General features: G+C 42.7%; 1 protein-coding gene across 1 annotated transcript; it reads left to right on the top strand.

Annotated features, from left to right (window-relative positions):
- The first annotated feature begins 1928 nt into the window (after window positions 1–1928).
- On the top strand, window positions 1929–12362 carry LOC118848211 (2'-5'-oligoadenylate synthase 1-like). The gene is made up of 6 exons (XM_036757033.1): window positions 1929–2182; window positions 2406–2694; window positions 7352–7527; window positions 7987–8216; window positions 9044–9206; window positions 10880–12362. The coding sequence occupies exons 1-6, from the start codon at window positions 2006–2008 to the stop codon at window positions 10916–10918; spliced, it is 1074 nt and encodes a 357-aa protein (XP_036612928.1). The 5' UTR covers window positions 1929–2005; the 3' UTR covers window positions 10919–12362.
- The last annotated feature ends 5371 nt before the right edge of the window (window positions 12363–17733 follow it).

Below are 17733 nucleotides of genomic sequence, written 5' to 3'. Positions count from 1 at the left end.
ATAAATTGGATTTCAGTGAGTCAGAGTTGCATGAAGTTGTTGGCTTCACCCTTTCATCTAGAGTCATCACAGTCCAGTGGCAGAACAGAGTCAAGACAACTGGTGATGGCTCAGGATGCAGTGGATGACCTTGGTGTCTTCCATGTCTAACCAAGCTCTAAGTACTCCATAGTGCCTATTTCAGCTGCCTTCATGGCCGTTGGAACAAATTGTTCTCATTCAACCATTCCACCAGGAAAACTCTTCACACGGTTGGGGTAGACACCCCCCTTATTCACCAATGGGTTTGAGACCTCTTGGTTACCCTCAACCTGGTTTGGACCGTCAGCCAAAATGGTTTATCAGGGTGTGGCCACTGTGCATACTATGGCTCTTGGAGCCACAGGTGAGAGTTGGGTGGAAAAGATGGACACCAAAGGTGGAAAGCAGCCTTGAAAAGGGCTCGGCAGCCCTTTCCTCCAGCACCACCAGTCCTCCCTGAACACACCACCTACATCCCATAAACATATATGTATATTATATATATATATGTATACATACATAATACATATATATTTTCCCCTACTACATGTCAAAACAATTTTTTTAACATTTGTTTTCTTTTAAAGTCTTGAGTTCCAAATTCTGTCTCTCCTTTCCTCCCTTCCCTTCCCCCTTCCTAAGACAGGAAGCAATCCCATAGCTTATATATGTACAAGCCATATTATTAAGGGAAATAATTGTAGCTTGGACCCAGACAAGGATGGGAAAAAATGAACCTTTATTCTTTCATGGCGGTAGGGGTTTGTTGATTGTTTTCACTGCTTTTTTCCTTCTTTTTTTTATCTTTTCTTTTTAAAAGGGATGGCTCACTAAGTAGGCAAGAAGGGGAGATGAATTCTATATAAAAACAAAACACATAAAGAAAAAAATTTTTGCAAAGAAAACATGCTACGGTGGTTAGAATGATGGACCTGAAGCAAAGAAGAGAAGAGTTCAAATCTTGATTCAGTTACTTGCTGTGTGACTTTTGACAAGTCATTTCATCTCTGCCTGCCTTAGTTTCTTATCCATGAAATGGGGATAATAATAGCTGTTACCTCCCGGGGTGGTTTTGAGACCCAAATGAGACAATATTCTTAAAATGCTCTGCAAACCTTAGAGCACTATAAAAATGCTGGATATCATCATTAGTATTAATAAGTATTGATAATTTCATAGAAAGACCAGTGGGGTGTCATAGAGACACAACGGCCAGGAACTGGAAGATCTTGCTATTGTAACCTCCTGCAAAGCTCTCTTCAGCCTCTTTGGTTTTCTTAATGACAAAGTGAAGGGACTGAATAACTAATATTAATGAAAATAATTGAGTTGTTTTTCAGTCATGTCTGACTCTTTGTTGACCGCTTGTGGGGTTTTCTTGAGAAACCACTGGAGTGGTTTGCTATTTCCTTCTCCAGTTCCTTTTACAGATGAGGAAACTGAAACAGACAGAGGTTAAATGGCTTCCCCAGGGTTACAGGTAATAAGTGTCTGAGGCAGATTGGAGCTCAGGTGTTCCTGAGTATCCACTGTGCCACTGAGGTACCTCTGTGCAGAGGAGGTCACATTCTCCATCTCCAAGTCTCTACTACCATGAATTAACCTCTTCCAACTGCACCGTTGTCTCTTAAACATCACCAAGGGACCTAGGCACTTCATTTTTCCTTATTACAAGAGAATCCCATTTGGAAGTGAGGAGGGTGGGGTGGGGTAGTATTATTCCTTAAAAAAAAAAAAAACCAGCATGCAAACACAAAAGGCATCAACTAAACTTATTTTCAAAATAGAAGCAGTCTAGGGTGGAGCAGCAGAAACCCTGGCCCGCCCTGCTCTGGGAAATGAAACTGACTTAAGAGGCGGAGCTTAGGGAGGAGTGTCCTGGTGGGAGGGAACGAAGCCATAGACCTAGGGACAGAGCTGCTCCCAGCCAGCTGGGCACTGAGCTCTCGCTTTCCTCACTTTCTCAGTACAGGCTTGGGACACTATGAGTCTCTGGAACACTCCGGCCAGGGACTTGGACAGGTACATTGAGATGTATCTCTTGCCTGACACCACTTTCCGGACAGAGGTGCGAAGTGCCGTCGACACGATCTCCTCTTTCCTAAAGAACAGGTGTTTCCGAGACACAGGGAAGTCAGTTCGGGTGACCAAGGTTGTAAAGGTGAGCCTCGGGCTGGTTTCTTTACCTGCAGGGGGAGAAGGTTCGGGAAAGAGAGAAGCCCCAGGTAGGGGGAGGGTCCTCGGGAGCCAGATTTGGAACATGGGGATGAGCAGAGCAGAGGGATGTTCAGGGCGGGACCAGTTGGTTTTCCACGTCCCCTCCTCCCTTCTTCTGGCCGAGGGGCTCTTCCTTAAGGGATAATCTCAGTTTCTACTCCATTCAGGGAGGTTCTTCTGGCAAAGGCACAGCCTTGAGAGGCTGCTCCGACGCAGACCTGATAGTATTTCTCAGCGATTTCAAAAGCTATCAGGACCAGATAAATCGCCGAAAAGAGTTCATTGGGGAAATCAAGAAACGTTTGGAAGAATGTGAACGTGACCAAGATAGAATGTTTAAAGTAAAAATTGAAGTCAACAGGCGGGATAACCCTCGAGGGCTCAGCTTCAGGATGAAATCGAAAAAGATCGATCATTGGGTAGACTTTGATGTGCTTCCAGCCTTTGATGTTCTAGGTGAGAAGCCCCCAACCTGGTTTCTGGGTGGAGGAACAGACCCTGCCCAGGCCGCTCCTCTCAGCCCCAGCCTCAGCTGATTTCCCACAGTGAAGCTTCCCACCTTGACCCACAAACCCAGGTGTTACAGAATCTCTGTTACTCCTTCCTGGGGGGGTAGGGTGGGCAGGAGGAGGGTGGAATTGGGAAGAGATCCCTGGATTCAGCCTCAGAAAACAGTTCTTCAAATCCCAGCTCTGTCATTTACTGTGATCTCAGGCAAGTCCCTGCCTTTCTCCGACTCCGGGGGGTTGGTCTAAATTAAGGGTTCTTGACAGGCAGCTAGGTGGTACGGTGGATAGAACACTGAGCCTGCAGTCAGGAAGACCTGAGTTCAAATCTTGCCTCAGACACTTGCTAGCTGTGTGACCCTGGGCAAGTCACTTAACCTTGGTTTGCTTCTGTTTACTCATTTGTAAAACAGCACCTGCTCCCTAGGCTGGTTATGGGCCTCACATGAGATAACATTTGTAAAGTGCTTGCACATAAAGTTTCTTTATTGTTTGTTTTGTGTATGCTGGATCCCTTTATAAGTCTAGTCAGTCAGCCAATCAATATACATTTATTTAGCACCTCCTATGAGCCTACCACTGTATTAACCATTGAGGATACAAAGAAGGGTCAAAGACAGCCCCAGGTGTCAAGAAGCCCATAGTCTAATGGGGAAGACCACATTCAAGCAACTATGTAGAAACAAGCTATAGACAGGATAAACTGGAAATAATTGAGAGGGAGAAGTAGTCTGGTGAAGCTTAGGGACCCCTTCTCAGAATAATGTTTCCTAATGTGTAAAATAAAATTAGAAGACAAATTAGATTGAATTAGGTCTTTTAAAAAAATTTTTTTAACCTTTGCAGACCCCAGGTTATGAACCCCCAGACTAGATGATCTCTCTCTCTCTCTCTTTTAACCTTTTTTTCTTAATTTATTTTAAACTTAAATATGAAACTTAACTATACAATGAGAAAAGAAACAGAAACATTATAAATGTAAATACTACAAGTTAAATACAAAATAAGAAAATAAAAAGCATTGCTATGTACACAGTAGAGCCTAAGAGAGGATTCAAAATATACAGCAAGGAATTTCCATTCCAAGAAGGCTTATAAAATAAATGCTACACATTGTGTTCTGAAGTGAATATTGTTTCTTTGCTTCCCTGGAGGTTTTCTTTTGTTCTCCGCTGTGCACTTTCTACTTTGTTCTTTTTTCCCCCTTCCTTCCCTTCCTCCCCTAAGGAGATTACAATTAAACATGGACACACACACACACATACATGTAAAGATATACATATATATACATACATACATACACTTACATATATATGCTTAGATATCTATATTCATGCTCATAGGCCTATACATTCATATGCAGCTATGTAAGACTACTATATTTGTTTGTCCTCTCTTCATGGTTACTACCCAACATTTTTGTTACCCTAGTAAATTCTACTCCTGATCTTTATTCTAGGTTTCTGTGTATCTTATTTCTTTTCCCTCCTGATACCTCCCTTACCCTCTCCCCCATGGCCCTTACCCTTCTATTTCTATCTGAATTTAGAAGACAGTTATAGCCCTCCAAATATATATATGTTATTCCCTCTTTATCCCATTCCCATTAATCTAGACACCCTTCTACCCCCACCCCCATCCAATTCCCTCACCCTCTTATTTCTTTATAAATTTAGAAGGCTTTTATTCTCTTCTAAATGTATATATTGTCCTGTCTTTAATTCAGACCTGACGTAGTAAGTAGAGTTCCCTCTAAAAATCCTTCCCCCCTCCTTAACCATTGGCCTTTTAGTTCTTTCTGAATTTAGAAGACTTTTATGCCCTTCTATAAATATGTGTGTGTATTGTTCACTTCTTAACCCATTCCTGCTGAGAGTACTGTTCTAGAACTACTGGCCCTCCTCCCCCATCTAATTCCTCAGTGTCAGTTCTTCCTGTCCCACATCATTTGTATAAGATAATTACTCTTACTTTTTCCTAAATGGTTTTACTTTTTAGAATCACATCGTACTCAGGTCTATCACAATCTTTCTTTTGAACTACCCAATTATTAAGAACAATCTTAGACATACATTGCACATTTTCTCATGTAAAATATACATAGTCAGTCCCTTACAAGAGTCCCTTTAGTCTCTGATGTGTACCTGTTTCAACAATCTGGCTAACAGCTGCTGTGGGGGGTGTAAAACCAACAACAACCAGCTCACAGAATGCTGCAAGCCCAGATTCTTTTGATCTGCTTTACTAAGGAAAGCAACGTTAAGGGGCTAACAAGCTTACTTTAATTCAGCATACAAATACCATTCACTTAGTTCAGGGGAAAAAGCCAGCATCCTGGACTTCAGAGCAAATACAAACAAATGACAGACATCGATAGACAGACCAAATACAACTCCTGGTTACCAACATCTAAGTTCAGCCCGGGAGCTCATAACAAGGGCTGATCCGGAGTCACACGTGCCACCATGGCTGTGGGTCAGAGCTCTGGAAAAGGAAAGCCAACCCCTGGTTTTATATCTTTTTTCAGGGTCAAGGGTGAATCACACATACAACTCACCCACATGACCTAAAATTGTCACAAAGAGGCTACTTAAACCCACGTGGTCTAAAAGTCTCTGATGTCACAAACATGTCACTCAAACCAATATAAACTAGGCTTTCCCTTGAGGCAAGGAGGTCATCAAGGACTCCTAATTTAATCAAGGAAATAAAGGCCAAACTCTTCAAGGACACTTGGTTGAACTAAGTGCTAAGAGCCCATCTTAACTGCCAACACAGTACCTTATATTTCTCTTGGTTCTTCAATGTCAAATTTTCTATTAAGTTCAGGGTTTTTTACAATGAAATCCTGAAAGGCTGGCAATTCATCGAATATCTTCTTTTTTCCATTCAGGACTATGCTTAACTTTGCTTTTGTATTTTCAGTCACAACTCCTGTTCTTTTGCTTTTAAATATGTAGTGTTCCAAGACCTGTGGTCTTTTAGTGTCACCACTGCTATGTCTTGTGTGATTTGAATTGGGGCTCCACCATATTTCAATTGTTTTTTTCTTGTTGCTCATAATATTTTCCCTTGAGCTGAGGGTTTAGGAATTTAACTATTATATTCCTAATGTTTTCCTTATAGAATTTCTTTCAGGTGATGATTGGTGGATATATTCCTATTTCTACTTTCCCCTCTTGTTCTAACACTTCTGGACAATTTTCTTTAATTATTTCTTGGATTATTGTATCAAGATGATTTTTTTTGTTCAGAGTTTTCAGGTCGTCTGATGATTCTTATGTTTTCTCTTCTTGATCTGTTTTCCAGATCAGTTGTTTTTCTTATGAGATATTTCACATTCTCTTCTATTTTTAATTCCTTATGTTTTGTTTTATTATTTCTTGGTCTCTTATAACTTCACTGGCTACATCTTACCCAATGCTAATTTTTAAGGAGTGGTTTTCTTCTTTGAGATTCTGGGTCTCCTTTACTGGTTGGTTAACTTTCTTTTCATAATCTTGTTTTTCTTTGATTATTTTTGTTTTAAATTTCTTTGACCTCTCATTTGATATATAAAGGTTTTTAAAAATTCTATGAATTCTTTTTGGGCGGGTGATGATTTGACATTAATCTTTGGGGTAGGAGAGGCTTTTTTTTGCTTCAGTATCATCCTCTGAAGATGAACCCTGGTCTTCTCTATTCCCATTGTAACTTTCTATAGTTGGGTTCTTTCTCCTTTGCCTGCTCATTTTTTTTATTTGTAGCAGCTTATTATTGTAATCACCTCTAGTGCTGGGGCATGGAGGATGATGCCTCTGGCATCAGAACCTCCTTCAGTTCTCCCTTTCTGGCCTAGAACCAAAGCTCAGAAATCTGCCCTCCTGTAAGTGCCCACAGCTAGTAGCATCCCTGCCCCACTGCTTCTGCACTCATGGGGGTATGCTGGTTCCTTCTCACCCAAGGGCACACCTAGGCAGCACACCTGGGTCTTACATCCCTTATGTTAAGACCTGTGGCCATACCTGAGTGTGATCCAGAATAAACTCTCAGAGACAGGTTATAAGTAGACAACCAGGAGTTTGGCAGACAGCAAACAGCAAGTGTGCCCAGACCTGTAGTTACTTATCCCAAAACAATAACAAGGGCCCCAGGTTTCTCTTACTTTCCCTCTGATTCTTTTCCAATGTTCCTCTTCTGCTCCAATTGGGTTGGACTCCTCACTGATCCATGAGCAAACCGTGACCACTCCCATGAGAAGGCCTATACTCAGGTTATGCTGCGCTTTGGAAATGCCTTCTTTCTACTCCATTTATCCAGAGTCTACGTGTCCTTCAAGGCCCAGGTCAGATCCTACTGCTCTAGGAAGCCTTCACTGATCCCCTCAGACCATAGTGATGTATCTCCCTTGAGTTCCTCCAGGATTTATTCTCTGTGTCCTGCATTGTCAGCTGTTTCATGTGTCTGCTTCTTTTTTCCTACAAGCAAACTCCTGGTGGGCAGAACCTGCCTATTGTACCTGTCTCTACCCCTAGCACCCTACCCCCAATTCCCTGTTCCTGGTGTTCAGAACAGAGCTGGTGCTAATTAAACACTGGTTTAATTGAGTTGGTTTCTGCCCCCCACAGGCGAGGTGACCAAAGACTTCACACCTAACCCCCAGGTCTACATCAAACTTTTGGGGGAATCCTGTAATGGGGGAGAATTCTCCACTTGCTTCACAGAGCTCCAGAAGTTCTTCCTCAAACAGCGCTGCACCAAGCTCAAAAGTCTGATCCGATTGGTGAAACACTGGTATAAAATGGTAGGACTCTTCTTTGGTTACCCAGGAAGTGAACACATGAGGGCAATGCGAGAAGAATGGGTGCTCAATGGGTGCCACTCACTGGCTGTGTGACCTTAGGCAAGTCACCTAGCCTCTTCCTCAGCTCTAAAATGAAGGGACTGGACTTAGATGGCTTCTGACCTTCCCTGTGACTCAGGAGAGGATGCCACATCATGCATATGGATTGTATTTCATTGCATTAATCAAATGAATTTAGAAGGTATCTACTGTGTGCCCCTGGGAATACAAATACAAGAAATGAAGATAATCTCTACTTTCAAGTAGCTTAGATTCTATTAGGGGAGACATGTGGGCATATATGATTATGACAGAGATGAGCAGGGTAGGGGGAGTCAGGAGAGAGAGAAAGAAAGGAGGAATGCCAGGGTTCTTGCTCAAGGGAGTGATCATTCTCAATTATTTCTTCTTTCTTCTCAGTGCAAGGACAAAATGGACCAGCTCCCCCCTCAGTATGCGTTAGAGCTCCTGACTGTCTATGCCTGGGAGCATGGGAGCAAGGAAACTGATTTCAACACAGCTCAGGGCTTCCAGACAGTCCTGTACTTGATCCAGAATTACCGAAAGCTCATGGTCTACTGGACCATCAACTATGACTTTCAGAATGTGATCATTGGAGAGTACCTGAAATCACAGCTGAAAAAACCCAGGTACCAGGGATAGGATCCACCCCACCCCTGAAATCAGCAAATAGTCCAAGCTGATGGCTCTGGTCTCCTGAACCTTTCTGCCCTGACTCAGGCCACCCCCTTGGAAACAGAAAGCTAAGCTTCCTGCTGAGCTTTTGACTCATGGCCTGCCCATAAAATGGTCCTATGTATAAGTAGAATGTTAGATTGACTTCATGAGAAGGCTTCAGAGAGGCTAGGAAGGCTCACTTGCGTCCCAAAATGTCTTCCCTATCCTGGTGTCTGAAATTCCACCATTCAAGCTTTATTCCTTTGAGTTAACAATTCTCTCTCAGGTCCTTAATCCACCCTAATTATATAGGTATTCACTGAGTTTCTATGTGAATTTCAAAGATTATCAGGATTCAGGCCACACACATATATAAGATATTACACAATGATTAGTGTGTGTCTCTCCTCAGATATTACTTTGTCATAAGATAGCCTTATCCTTAACCATTTCCTACATGAAATTTTCATCTTCCAGTGAAATTGGTCCCCAGTGGTCTGTGTCCTGGTCCCTGATCCCTCCCTGCTCATTAGCTGTATGGCTATGGGGAAGATTCTCCTATGGGCCTTGGTCCACCTCTGTGGTACAAGTCAAAAGGCCTGTTGGAAGAATAATGGTCATCCAGAAGCAAAGGCTTTGTCAGTAGAAAGCATTGAGGAGATGTGAACTATTAATAATACTATAGTCTAAGTTTCTTGAAGGATTTGGAGAGGGGCATGCCTGGAGCAAATGTCTTCTTGGCTTTGTTGGCCTGGGAGGAATCTCTTTATTGGCCTCAACTTTCTACCTTCCCCTTTAGGCCAGTGATCCTGGACCCGGCTGACCCAACTGGTGATGTAGGGGGTGGAAGTCGTGAAAGTCGACGGTGCTGGGACAAGCTGGCACAAGAAGCTTACCGATGGTCATCTGCCCCATGTCTTCAAAACTGGGATGGGAGCCGTGTGCAGCCATGGAATGTGCCGGTGAGTGGCAGCTTTCTCTGGCATATGTGTGTGTGTGAGATACCCCCAATAAGGGTTCCCCATGTGCTCAGTTTATCTTCACCTCTGTATAGCACCCCTCCTGCTACTCTGGCCCCAGACTCATGGTCATCTGAAGTTGGAACCTGGAGGTCGACTCTTGATCTGACCTGACTGTTCCAGCTCGGTCCTGACCATCCCAGGCCACCTTGAGACTGGCACTTCCCATGATCTTTGGGATTTGGAAAAGTTTAATGATGTCTTTCATTCCATACCTTCCACCCTAAACTGGACTCCAGGATCTTTACACCCCTCTCCCACTCCTTTTTGGTCCACCACAAGGAAGACCACTTTCAACAAAACCTTTTAATTAAGCAGTGGAGTCCTGAGAGGTGACATAGAGTGGAGGGGGGAGAGAAAGATATGGGGGGGGAAAGAGAGTGGGAGAGAGACACACACACACACAGAGACAGAGAGAGAGAGAGAGAGTCTTGTCCCCCAGAACTGAACAGTCTACTCCTGTTGGGTACCACCTCCCACAGTGGGCCCTGGGGTGATCACTTCTCAGGACCTGTTAGTGACCTCAACTTCATTAGAAGATCCCATAGCCCACAGTCACACTGCTGCACCGTATTGAGTTTATACCATCTCCATTTGATAGATAGGGCAACTGAGGATCAGGGAGGATAAATATGTTGAGTAAGGTCATGAAGTCAGTTAGTGACAGAACAAGGACTAGAATGGAGTTCTCTAGACTAGCATAAGGTTCTTTGGTGTTGCTGTTGAGTCATTTTCAGTCATATCTGACTCTTTAGGACCCATTTTGGGGTTTTCTTGGCAAAGATCCTGGAGTTGTTTGCCACTTCCTTCTCCAGCTGACCTTGCAGATGAGTAAACTGAGGCAAACAGGGTGAAATTGATGGGGTAGAGGCTCTGGGAACCCCCTTGAACTCTCCTTGAATCTTCCCACTTGATCTGGAATTTGCCTGAGACCATAATTTTCATTATTGCTCTGTCCAAATCTCTGTTACCTCTGGATTGCCACCAGCCACTTCCCACCCTTGATCCTATCAAAATCCCATTCTCTTGGTTCCTGGATTCCCACCTCTGGTCACCCCATTCCCATCAAGATCCTGCCTAGATTCGACCTTTATTCACCCCAGGCTACTGGGCACTCCCATTGAGACCCTCCCTAAACCCCCCCTCCTCCAAACGTCCCAGACTACTTCGCCACCCCTAGATCCCTCCCACAGTCTTTCTGTATATAATATCCATCTTATTTGATGAAAGTGCTCAGATTCAGTCTAGCCCACTTGTAAAATAGAAATGTTACAAGTGTTCAGGTTCCATAAGAGTCAGCCCAATATGGCCAGTCTTTAATAAACTTTGTTCTTCTTTGGCTAAAAGAAGTCTTGAGTTGAATTCATTTGGGCAGGACCCGTGTGTTACTGTTTCAGGGTCCCACCACCCTAAACTTCAACAAGGTGACTTGCCCAGAGTCACCCAACTAGTAAGTGTTTCAGACCAGATTTGAACTCTTCCTCTCTCCAGGCTGAGCATTCTATGCACTATGCTGCCACCTAGCGGCCCGAAGTTCTTCCTATATTACCTCAGTGACTCCCATCCCCAAATCAGGGGTAGATAGATTCCCCAAGGTAAATGTGTTCTCTTTTCAGGTGGAGCAGACACTGGAAGGAAGGAAAGGCTGTCCCTGAACCAGTTACTAATAAGAGGCCTTCTTCATTCGAGATCCTGTGTTACTGCCTCTGTGCTATTGTTACTTCCAAAGAAACTCTCCTACCCAAGAAGAGTCTAACTGCACAATTCTCTGAGTCTGTTCCCCCTACCCCCTGGCTCTTGGTGACCTCAGAGGGAGAACAGGATCTATTGGATGAGAGGGCTACCAACGTCCTTCCCAACTCTCAAATTCTTTAATTCCAAGAAAATTAGAGGCAGGTGTGGGTCAGTGAGTGCTATAGTTTTATGAGAAACATGTAGTGATGTCTTTATAGGGATAATATCTATAAGTGAACTAGGTTGGGTTGAGCCAAACAGAACAGGGGTTCTACTAACTCTGGATATGGGATGCTCTAATCCTGTAACCCCTATGCTATGGTGCAGCTAGAAATTCAAGCCACCTCTGATTTCTCCCATCTATATCTCATTTGTATGTAGTGATTAGCATGTTGGCTCCCCTTGAGAGAAATGATTATTTCTTTATTGTATTAATAACTAATTATTGAATCAGGACAAAGGTTTTTCTCCTTTGAAACATCCTCAATCAGAAATCAACCAGTGTGGGAAATCTTTCTCAAAGACTTACCCAGGAAAAGGAATTCTAGGTTTAGGTAAAGGATGGATTTCTGCTCATTGGGTTTACTCAGGCAGGTCTGGGAAAATATGGATTCTTCCTTTTGTCAAACAGGTGATATGGAAACTGGTAAGTCCAAGTCCCCCAAGACCCTCATTGTAATATAGCCCACTTTCATTCTAATATTCATTCTCATTAATTGTTATCCAGAGTTGATTGCCACCCTTAGGATATGCCCTTTATATGCCCTTCCAAGGGCATATAAACTGTGAGCCCACTGCCATCAGGGGTCTTTGGCATTTGAGAGTACCACTGATCTCTTTTATAAATAACATGCTAGCCTTATTAATAAAACAACTAAGTACCCAACAGTTTAATAGACTGTAGGCTCTATGAGATGAGAAACTGTCTTTTTCTTTCATGTTTTTATTTCCAGCATTTAGTACAGTGCCTGGCATATAGTAAGGGATTAATAAAAGATTGTTAATATGGGATCTAGGAAATAGTATTAGATAGTAGACAACTAGAATACAACAGTGTTTTTGTTTCAAGCATGATATGAAATCTTTGCACTGATAATATGGCACCTGGAGGCCAAACAGCATGAAAAAAGGTGCCCAGTGAGGATACTTCACCCTTTATGCACTGGCCCTGCAGATTCAGATGCATCTCCATGAGGAGCAGGTGTCAAGGGGAAATTGGGCACTTCCTGGAACACAGCCTGTAGCTTTGATCTGTATGTGCCAACTGTATGCTTACTAACTAAGCTGTGCCAATCAGCATGTATCCTTGATCTGTATTGCCAATTGTATATGTATTAACTAAATAAAGTTGACTTTTTTTCTCCATTGATAGTGTCCAGTCAGTCATTGATGCCATCTTGGGAACTGGGTTTGGAGCAGCTGCAGGCAGCCTCTCACAACAATAAGAAGTGCTTAATACCCCTCCTTGTGTCTCAGCTTCCCTATTGATAAAATGGGGTTGTTTACTTCAATAAATACTTCAAGGACCTGTGAAGATTGCCCATCCATGGGTTCCCACAGCAACCCCTCCAGAGCTGTCATCATGATTTAAAGACTCCATCATTTAGTGGCCAACTTTGCAGCAATATGCCCTCTCAAACTCAGGTATACTGGTCCTTGGGCAACAGATAGCCAGCCATATTCTATACTTGGAGTCTTTCTAGGTGAAAGGGATTCATCGGGTCTGGGATTCCATGGGGATGACCTTCCAGAGCCAAGGGTCACCTCCACACACAATGGGGCGCTAGAAGAAGACTATAGTGGAAGAAAATGGATCAAGTAATTATTACAAAGGAAAACACAAGCCTGGTATATACTCCCTTCCCTTTCTCCCTCTGAGAATCTCTGGATTCCTCCAAGCATGAGTTTATTTGCCTCTTCCTACAGGCAGCTTTTTCTGACCTTCCCAGTTGTTCATACCCCACCCCACCCTCACCTCAAATGATCATGGTTTATGTCTAAGATTCTTAAATTTTTTGGAGTCCTGGACACCTTTGGCAGTTTGGCGAAGCCTCCTTAGAATTATGCTTTTCAATACACAAAGTAAAATCTATAGGATTTCAAAGGAAACCAATTATATGGAAAATCATACAGTCAGGGTCTAGGACATTCACAGAGTGTCTGGGATGATGTCTCTCCATAAGTACAGCTTACTTCTAGGAGAATCATGGTCATATTTAGATAAAGCATCTTGGAGAGATTAGATATGTGTAGATCTTCTGCGACTGATTCTGATGAGCTAACCACGTGATAGGGAAGGTAGCTGGTGTAGTGGATAGAGCACTGGGCTTGGCCTCAGACACTTACTTGCTGGGTGATCCTGGACAAGTCACTTCACCCTGTTTGCCTTTTTCCAAATCTGTGAAATGAGCTGGATAAGGAAGTGGCAAACCACTCCAGTATCTTTGCCAAGTGTGTCAGTAAGGCAAGATTCATGAGCTCAAAGATGACCATGAACACACCTGTACAGCTTGATTCACAAATCATAAGAGTTTCTCTAGGTAGAAGGAAGGGGAAGTATAACATTTATTTAGACACCAGAGGATTAAATCCCAAAACCAATAACTCCAACCTGACACAGCAACAGTGGTATCCCAAAGCCAGTAAGTCCACCTCAATGTAACAACAAAGAAATTGTGACACAGTATTACAGCAAAGAACCAAGTCATCCTATAACCTTCCCTCCTACTGGGGCCTTCCCCTAAACACTCACAAATTCCAACTGTCTGCTAGCTTGCATTCTCTCCCCACCTCAGTTTTCTGGTCTTCACAGCTATCTGATCTCCATTCTCCACTCTCCACTCTCTCTGCAACTCTGTTGTATCAGAGTTCTTACTTCTTCTCCATGGGCTGAATTCTGACCTTAATGGCTACCTTCTGGGTATATATACTTTTCTTAGGGACCTACGGCCTCAAGCCCAATCAGCTAAACAAAGGGTGTAAGCCTGGGGCTTAGCATTTAATAAGTGAAGAGTGTAGGCCTCCTCTAATCAAGCCTCCCTTAACAAGCCCCACCTGAGGCCTACTGAATGGGTGGGAAAGATCTTTAGTCACTGATTGGCATCACAAGGGTATAGGCCTGCCTCCAATCAGATCTCTCTTATCTAGCCCCACCTGAGGCCTATTGAATAGGTGGGATAGGTTTTTAATCACTGATTGGCATCACACATTTGGCCCCAAGATCTTTCAAGTCCATTACATAGGCAACTTGTATCTGAATAGGTACTAACATTTCTTAAGTACAACAAAATCCACTCAAAATAAACACATCACATTTGCAAAATACTTAACATAACATCTCATCACCAGAGTGGCCACAAGGTTCACTGTCAGCCCCTAGATCTTTGTATCCATTACATAGGTCGATGAGAAACTGGTGCCAATAATACCATAAAAGTATAACAATGCAGCTGCTGTGTAAGTGTAAGACCAACAACACCAGCAGACAGGAGGGCTGCTAGTACAGCTTCTTTGATCTGCTTTTCTAAGCAAAGCAACTTTAAGGGGTTCATAAACTCACTTTAATTAAGCATACATATATCATTCACTTAGTTCAGGGGGAAAATTCAGCACCTTGAGCTTCAGAGAAAACACAAACAGAAATTACAAGCACAAATTATATAAACAGAGCAAATAACACAGATCAGCAGACAGGGCTTCTAACTGTTTGTTCATAGCAATACATATGTAGTTACCAGAGAGAGAAGCACCAACCTTTGGGTTTTTTAAGCCAGGGGGCTCCTTAACAGCTACCCAGAGTCTCATCTGGCCAGATGACACTCTTAGAATGAGTGAGCCTCAAAGCAAAATGCTAACCTCAGAGCATATATATACTTCTTCAGGATCAGAGGGCATCACAACTATGTGGCTCAAACTCATGTGACTTAGGATTTCTTGTGACTTGAGCAGGTCATCAGCTACTCTTGATTTAATCAAAGATTCTTGATTCAAACAAAGGCAAGGCTCAATCAAAGGCACTTGGGGACTTTAGTGCTGAGAAGCACTCCAAAAGAAAAAAACAGCAAAAAGTCCCACTTTGTTTGCCATTACACCAAGAAAACCCCAAAATGGGGTCAGGAAGAGTCAGACACTGCTGAAATGACTCAACAACAAGCATGATAAAAAGGAAATTCTTTGACTATAGAATGTCTATCTGGAAGCTTGGTCAAAAGAGGCAAGCAAGCTAGGTGATATATTTATTTATTTATATATTCGTTCATTCATTCATTTATTTATTTATATTGTTTATTCCCTTAAGCTAGCAGCATACATGTGCATGGGAGCCAAAAAATAATTTTGGCTCAGAAATAAGCCAAGTTGAGGAAGAACTTCTAGATCCTGAGAGCAATCCAGACTTAGGATGTCTGTATCACCTAAAATTAGGGTCTCCATATGTGTTTAACCATAGCATGAGAAAGGAATTTTCTTAATTGAATAGGTTGTAAATACAACAACATAGGAGAAGTGTTAAGAGTGTCAGTTGAAATCATAGACCCAGGATATCTGTGGTGTTTTTTCTATCATTAACATGACATAACATAGGTGGGGCGGAGCCAAGATGGCAGCTGGAAAGCAGGGACTTGTGTGAGCTCCCCACCAAGTCCCTCCAAAAACCTATAAAAATGGCTCTGAACAAATTCTAGAACTGCAGAACCCACAAAATAGCAGAGGGAAGCAGGGCTCTAGCCCAGGTGAGCCTGGAGGGTCGCTGGGTGAGGTCTATGGTGAACAGAGCTGGGAGTGACCTTTGGGCCCCTAGCCCAGTGGAGGTGGAGGCAAGGAAGCCCCCAGCATGAATGTAACCTCTGGATATAAACTGGGTAGGACAGATTGCATGTAGGAACTGAGCTAAGTTGAACCTACTCCCCACACTAGACTGACATGGTGGAGGGAAGATTATGATTCAGAGGTGCTGAGGAAAATGTTTGTATGTTTATTCTGTCTATCTTTTAATCAAGAACCTTTTGTAAAAGCTAATCAACATTAATTGGTTAAATGAGGCACCAGTCACAAGCTGCCAACCATGGGAGAACAGGCAGTGGGGCCTCAAGCTGATGGCAGTAGAGAAGAAAGCCCCCAAACCCTTCAGGGTGCCCTGGAACCCTAAGAGTGAATGGAGCTACTTTGGCCCCAAGACAGAGATGCCAGAGTATTCAGATTACATACAGTTATCAAAATATTGCTTTAAAAAGTTCACAGCCCCCTGGGTTAAGAACCTCTGGTCTTCGGGTTACTATGGGTCCTCTCTTCAAATGGTATCTCTGTGTATATGTTGAAAACACCTCCCCTAAACCCACCCCTACCACTCTCTGCCAATTTAATTTCACTGAAGCCTGAGCCAGCTTTGTTTTTTCTTATTCTCTCTGTTTAGTACGATGTTGGGCATATGATAGATGCTTAATAAATGCTAGCTGGATCATTGAATAGGATTGGTTCAGTGCTATACATAGTGTGAAGCAAAAATATGCCTGATTAACATTGATTAAGGAAGGCTTGGTTTTACAAATGCTAGGACCTGGAGGCATTGTCCTGTGACATTTAAGACTACTAGGTTTAGTGTAAGGGTTTTTAATCTTTTGTGTACCATAGACCCCTTTGACAATTCAGTAAGATCCCTACCTGTGATAATAGATTACAAAGAAATAATTATATTGAAATAAAAATGTCAATTTTTCCCCATCCCATCCCATTCCCATGATTTGTTCTTCAACTCCTTGTGACCCCTCATGGGGTTTTCCTTGATAAGGCATGCTGGAACGGTTTGCCATTTCCTTCTCCATCTGAGAGGCAAAGAGGGTGAAGTGACTTGTCCAGAGTCACACAACTAGTAAGTGTGTGAGGCTGGATTTGAACTCTGGTCTTCCTGGCTCCAGGCCCACCACACTATTCACTCTGCCACCAAGCTGCCCCCCAGTTTGTTTTTAGTTCCTTGTTACTGTAAATTGGGTTCTTCTTATTAGTTTGTGTAGACAGGTTTTTGATTTTCTTCTAATAATCTGCTTAGGACAGAAAAAATTAATTATGGGAATCCAGGTCAAAGTTCATGAGGATTTTTGTAACTTTTATTATAAAATATGCCTATATATGTGTATATATTATATAGGCATATCCCCTTTATTCTGAAATGTGGGGTAGGGAGAAAGGAGAATTTTAGGAGAGGCTGATAGGGCCTTGGGACAGGAAAACATGGCTTCAAATTCTGTCTTTGACACTCAATAGCTGTGTGACACTGGACAAGTCACTTAATGTGCAGGTAAAATGGAGCAGCAAGGTGGCAGAGACGGTCTGGTGGATAGAGCGCCATGCCTGGAGTCTTCAAAACTCATCTTGGTGAGTCCAAGTCTGGCCTCAGACACTTGCTAGCTGTGTGACCCTGGGCAAGTCACTTCACCCTGTTTGCCTCAGTTTCCTCATCTGTAAAATAAGCTGGGGAAGGAAATGGGAAATCACTTCAGTATCTTTACCAAGAAAACCCCATGACTGAATAACAAAGACAAAAATCAAAAATGAGGGGGCTGCACTGGATGGCCTCAGCTCTAAATCTATGATCCTATGAATCCCAAGTAGTTCATATGGGAGCTTGCTCTCCCACAGGCAGAAAAGGTATTTAAAATATATATATATTCTCCTACTACATTTCAAAACCATTATTTTTAACATTTGTTTTCTTTTAAAGTTTTGAGTTCCAAATTCCGTC

Source organism: Trichosurus vulpecula, chromosome 1, assembly GCF_011100635.1.
Source record: "Trichosurus vulpecula isolate mTriVul1 chromosome 1, mTriVul1.pri, whole genome shotgun sequence".
NCBI lineage: Eukaryota > Metazoa > Chordata > Mammalia > Diprotodontia > Phalangeridae > Trichosurus > Trichosurus vulpecula.
The sequence above is the reverse complement of the archived record's forward strand: the minus strand, read 5'-3'. Positions and strand labels throughout refer to the sequence as shown.

Coding starts and splice junctions, on each gene's coding strand:
- LOC118848211 (XM_036757033.1), top strand. CDS start 2,006: ATGAGTCTCTGGAACACTCCGGCCAGGGACTTGGACAGGTACATTGAG. Junction 2,183..2,405: donor GGGTGACCAAGGTTGTAAAG/GTGAGCCTCGGG, acceptor TACTCCATTCAG/GGAGGTTCTTCTGGCAAAGG. Junction 8,217..9,043: donor TCACAGCTGAAAAAACCCAG/GTACCAGGGATA, acceptor CTTCCCCTTTAG/GCCAGTGATCCTGGACCCGG.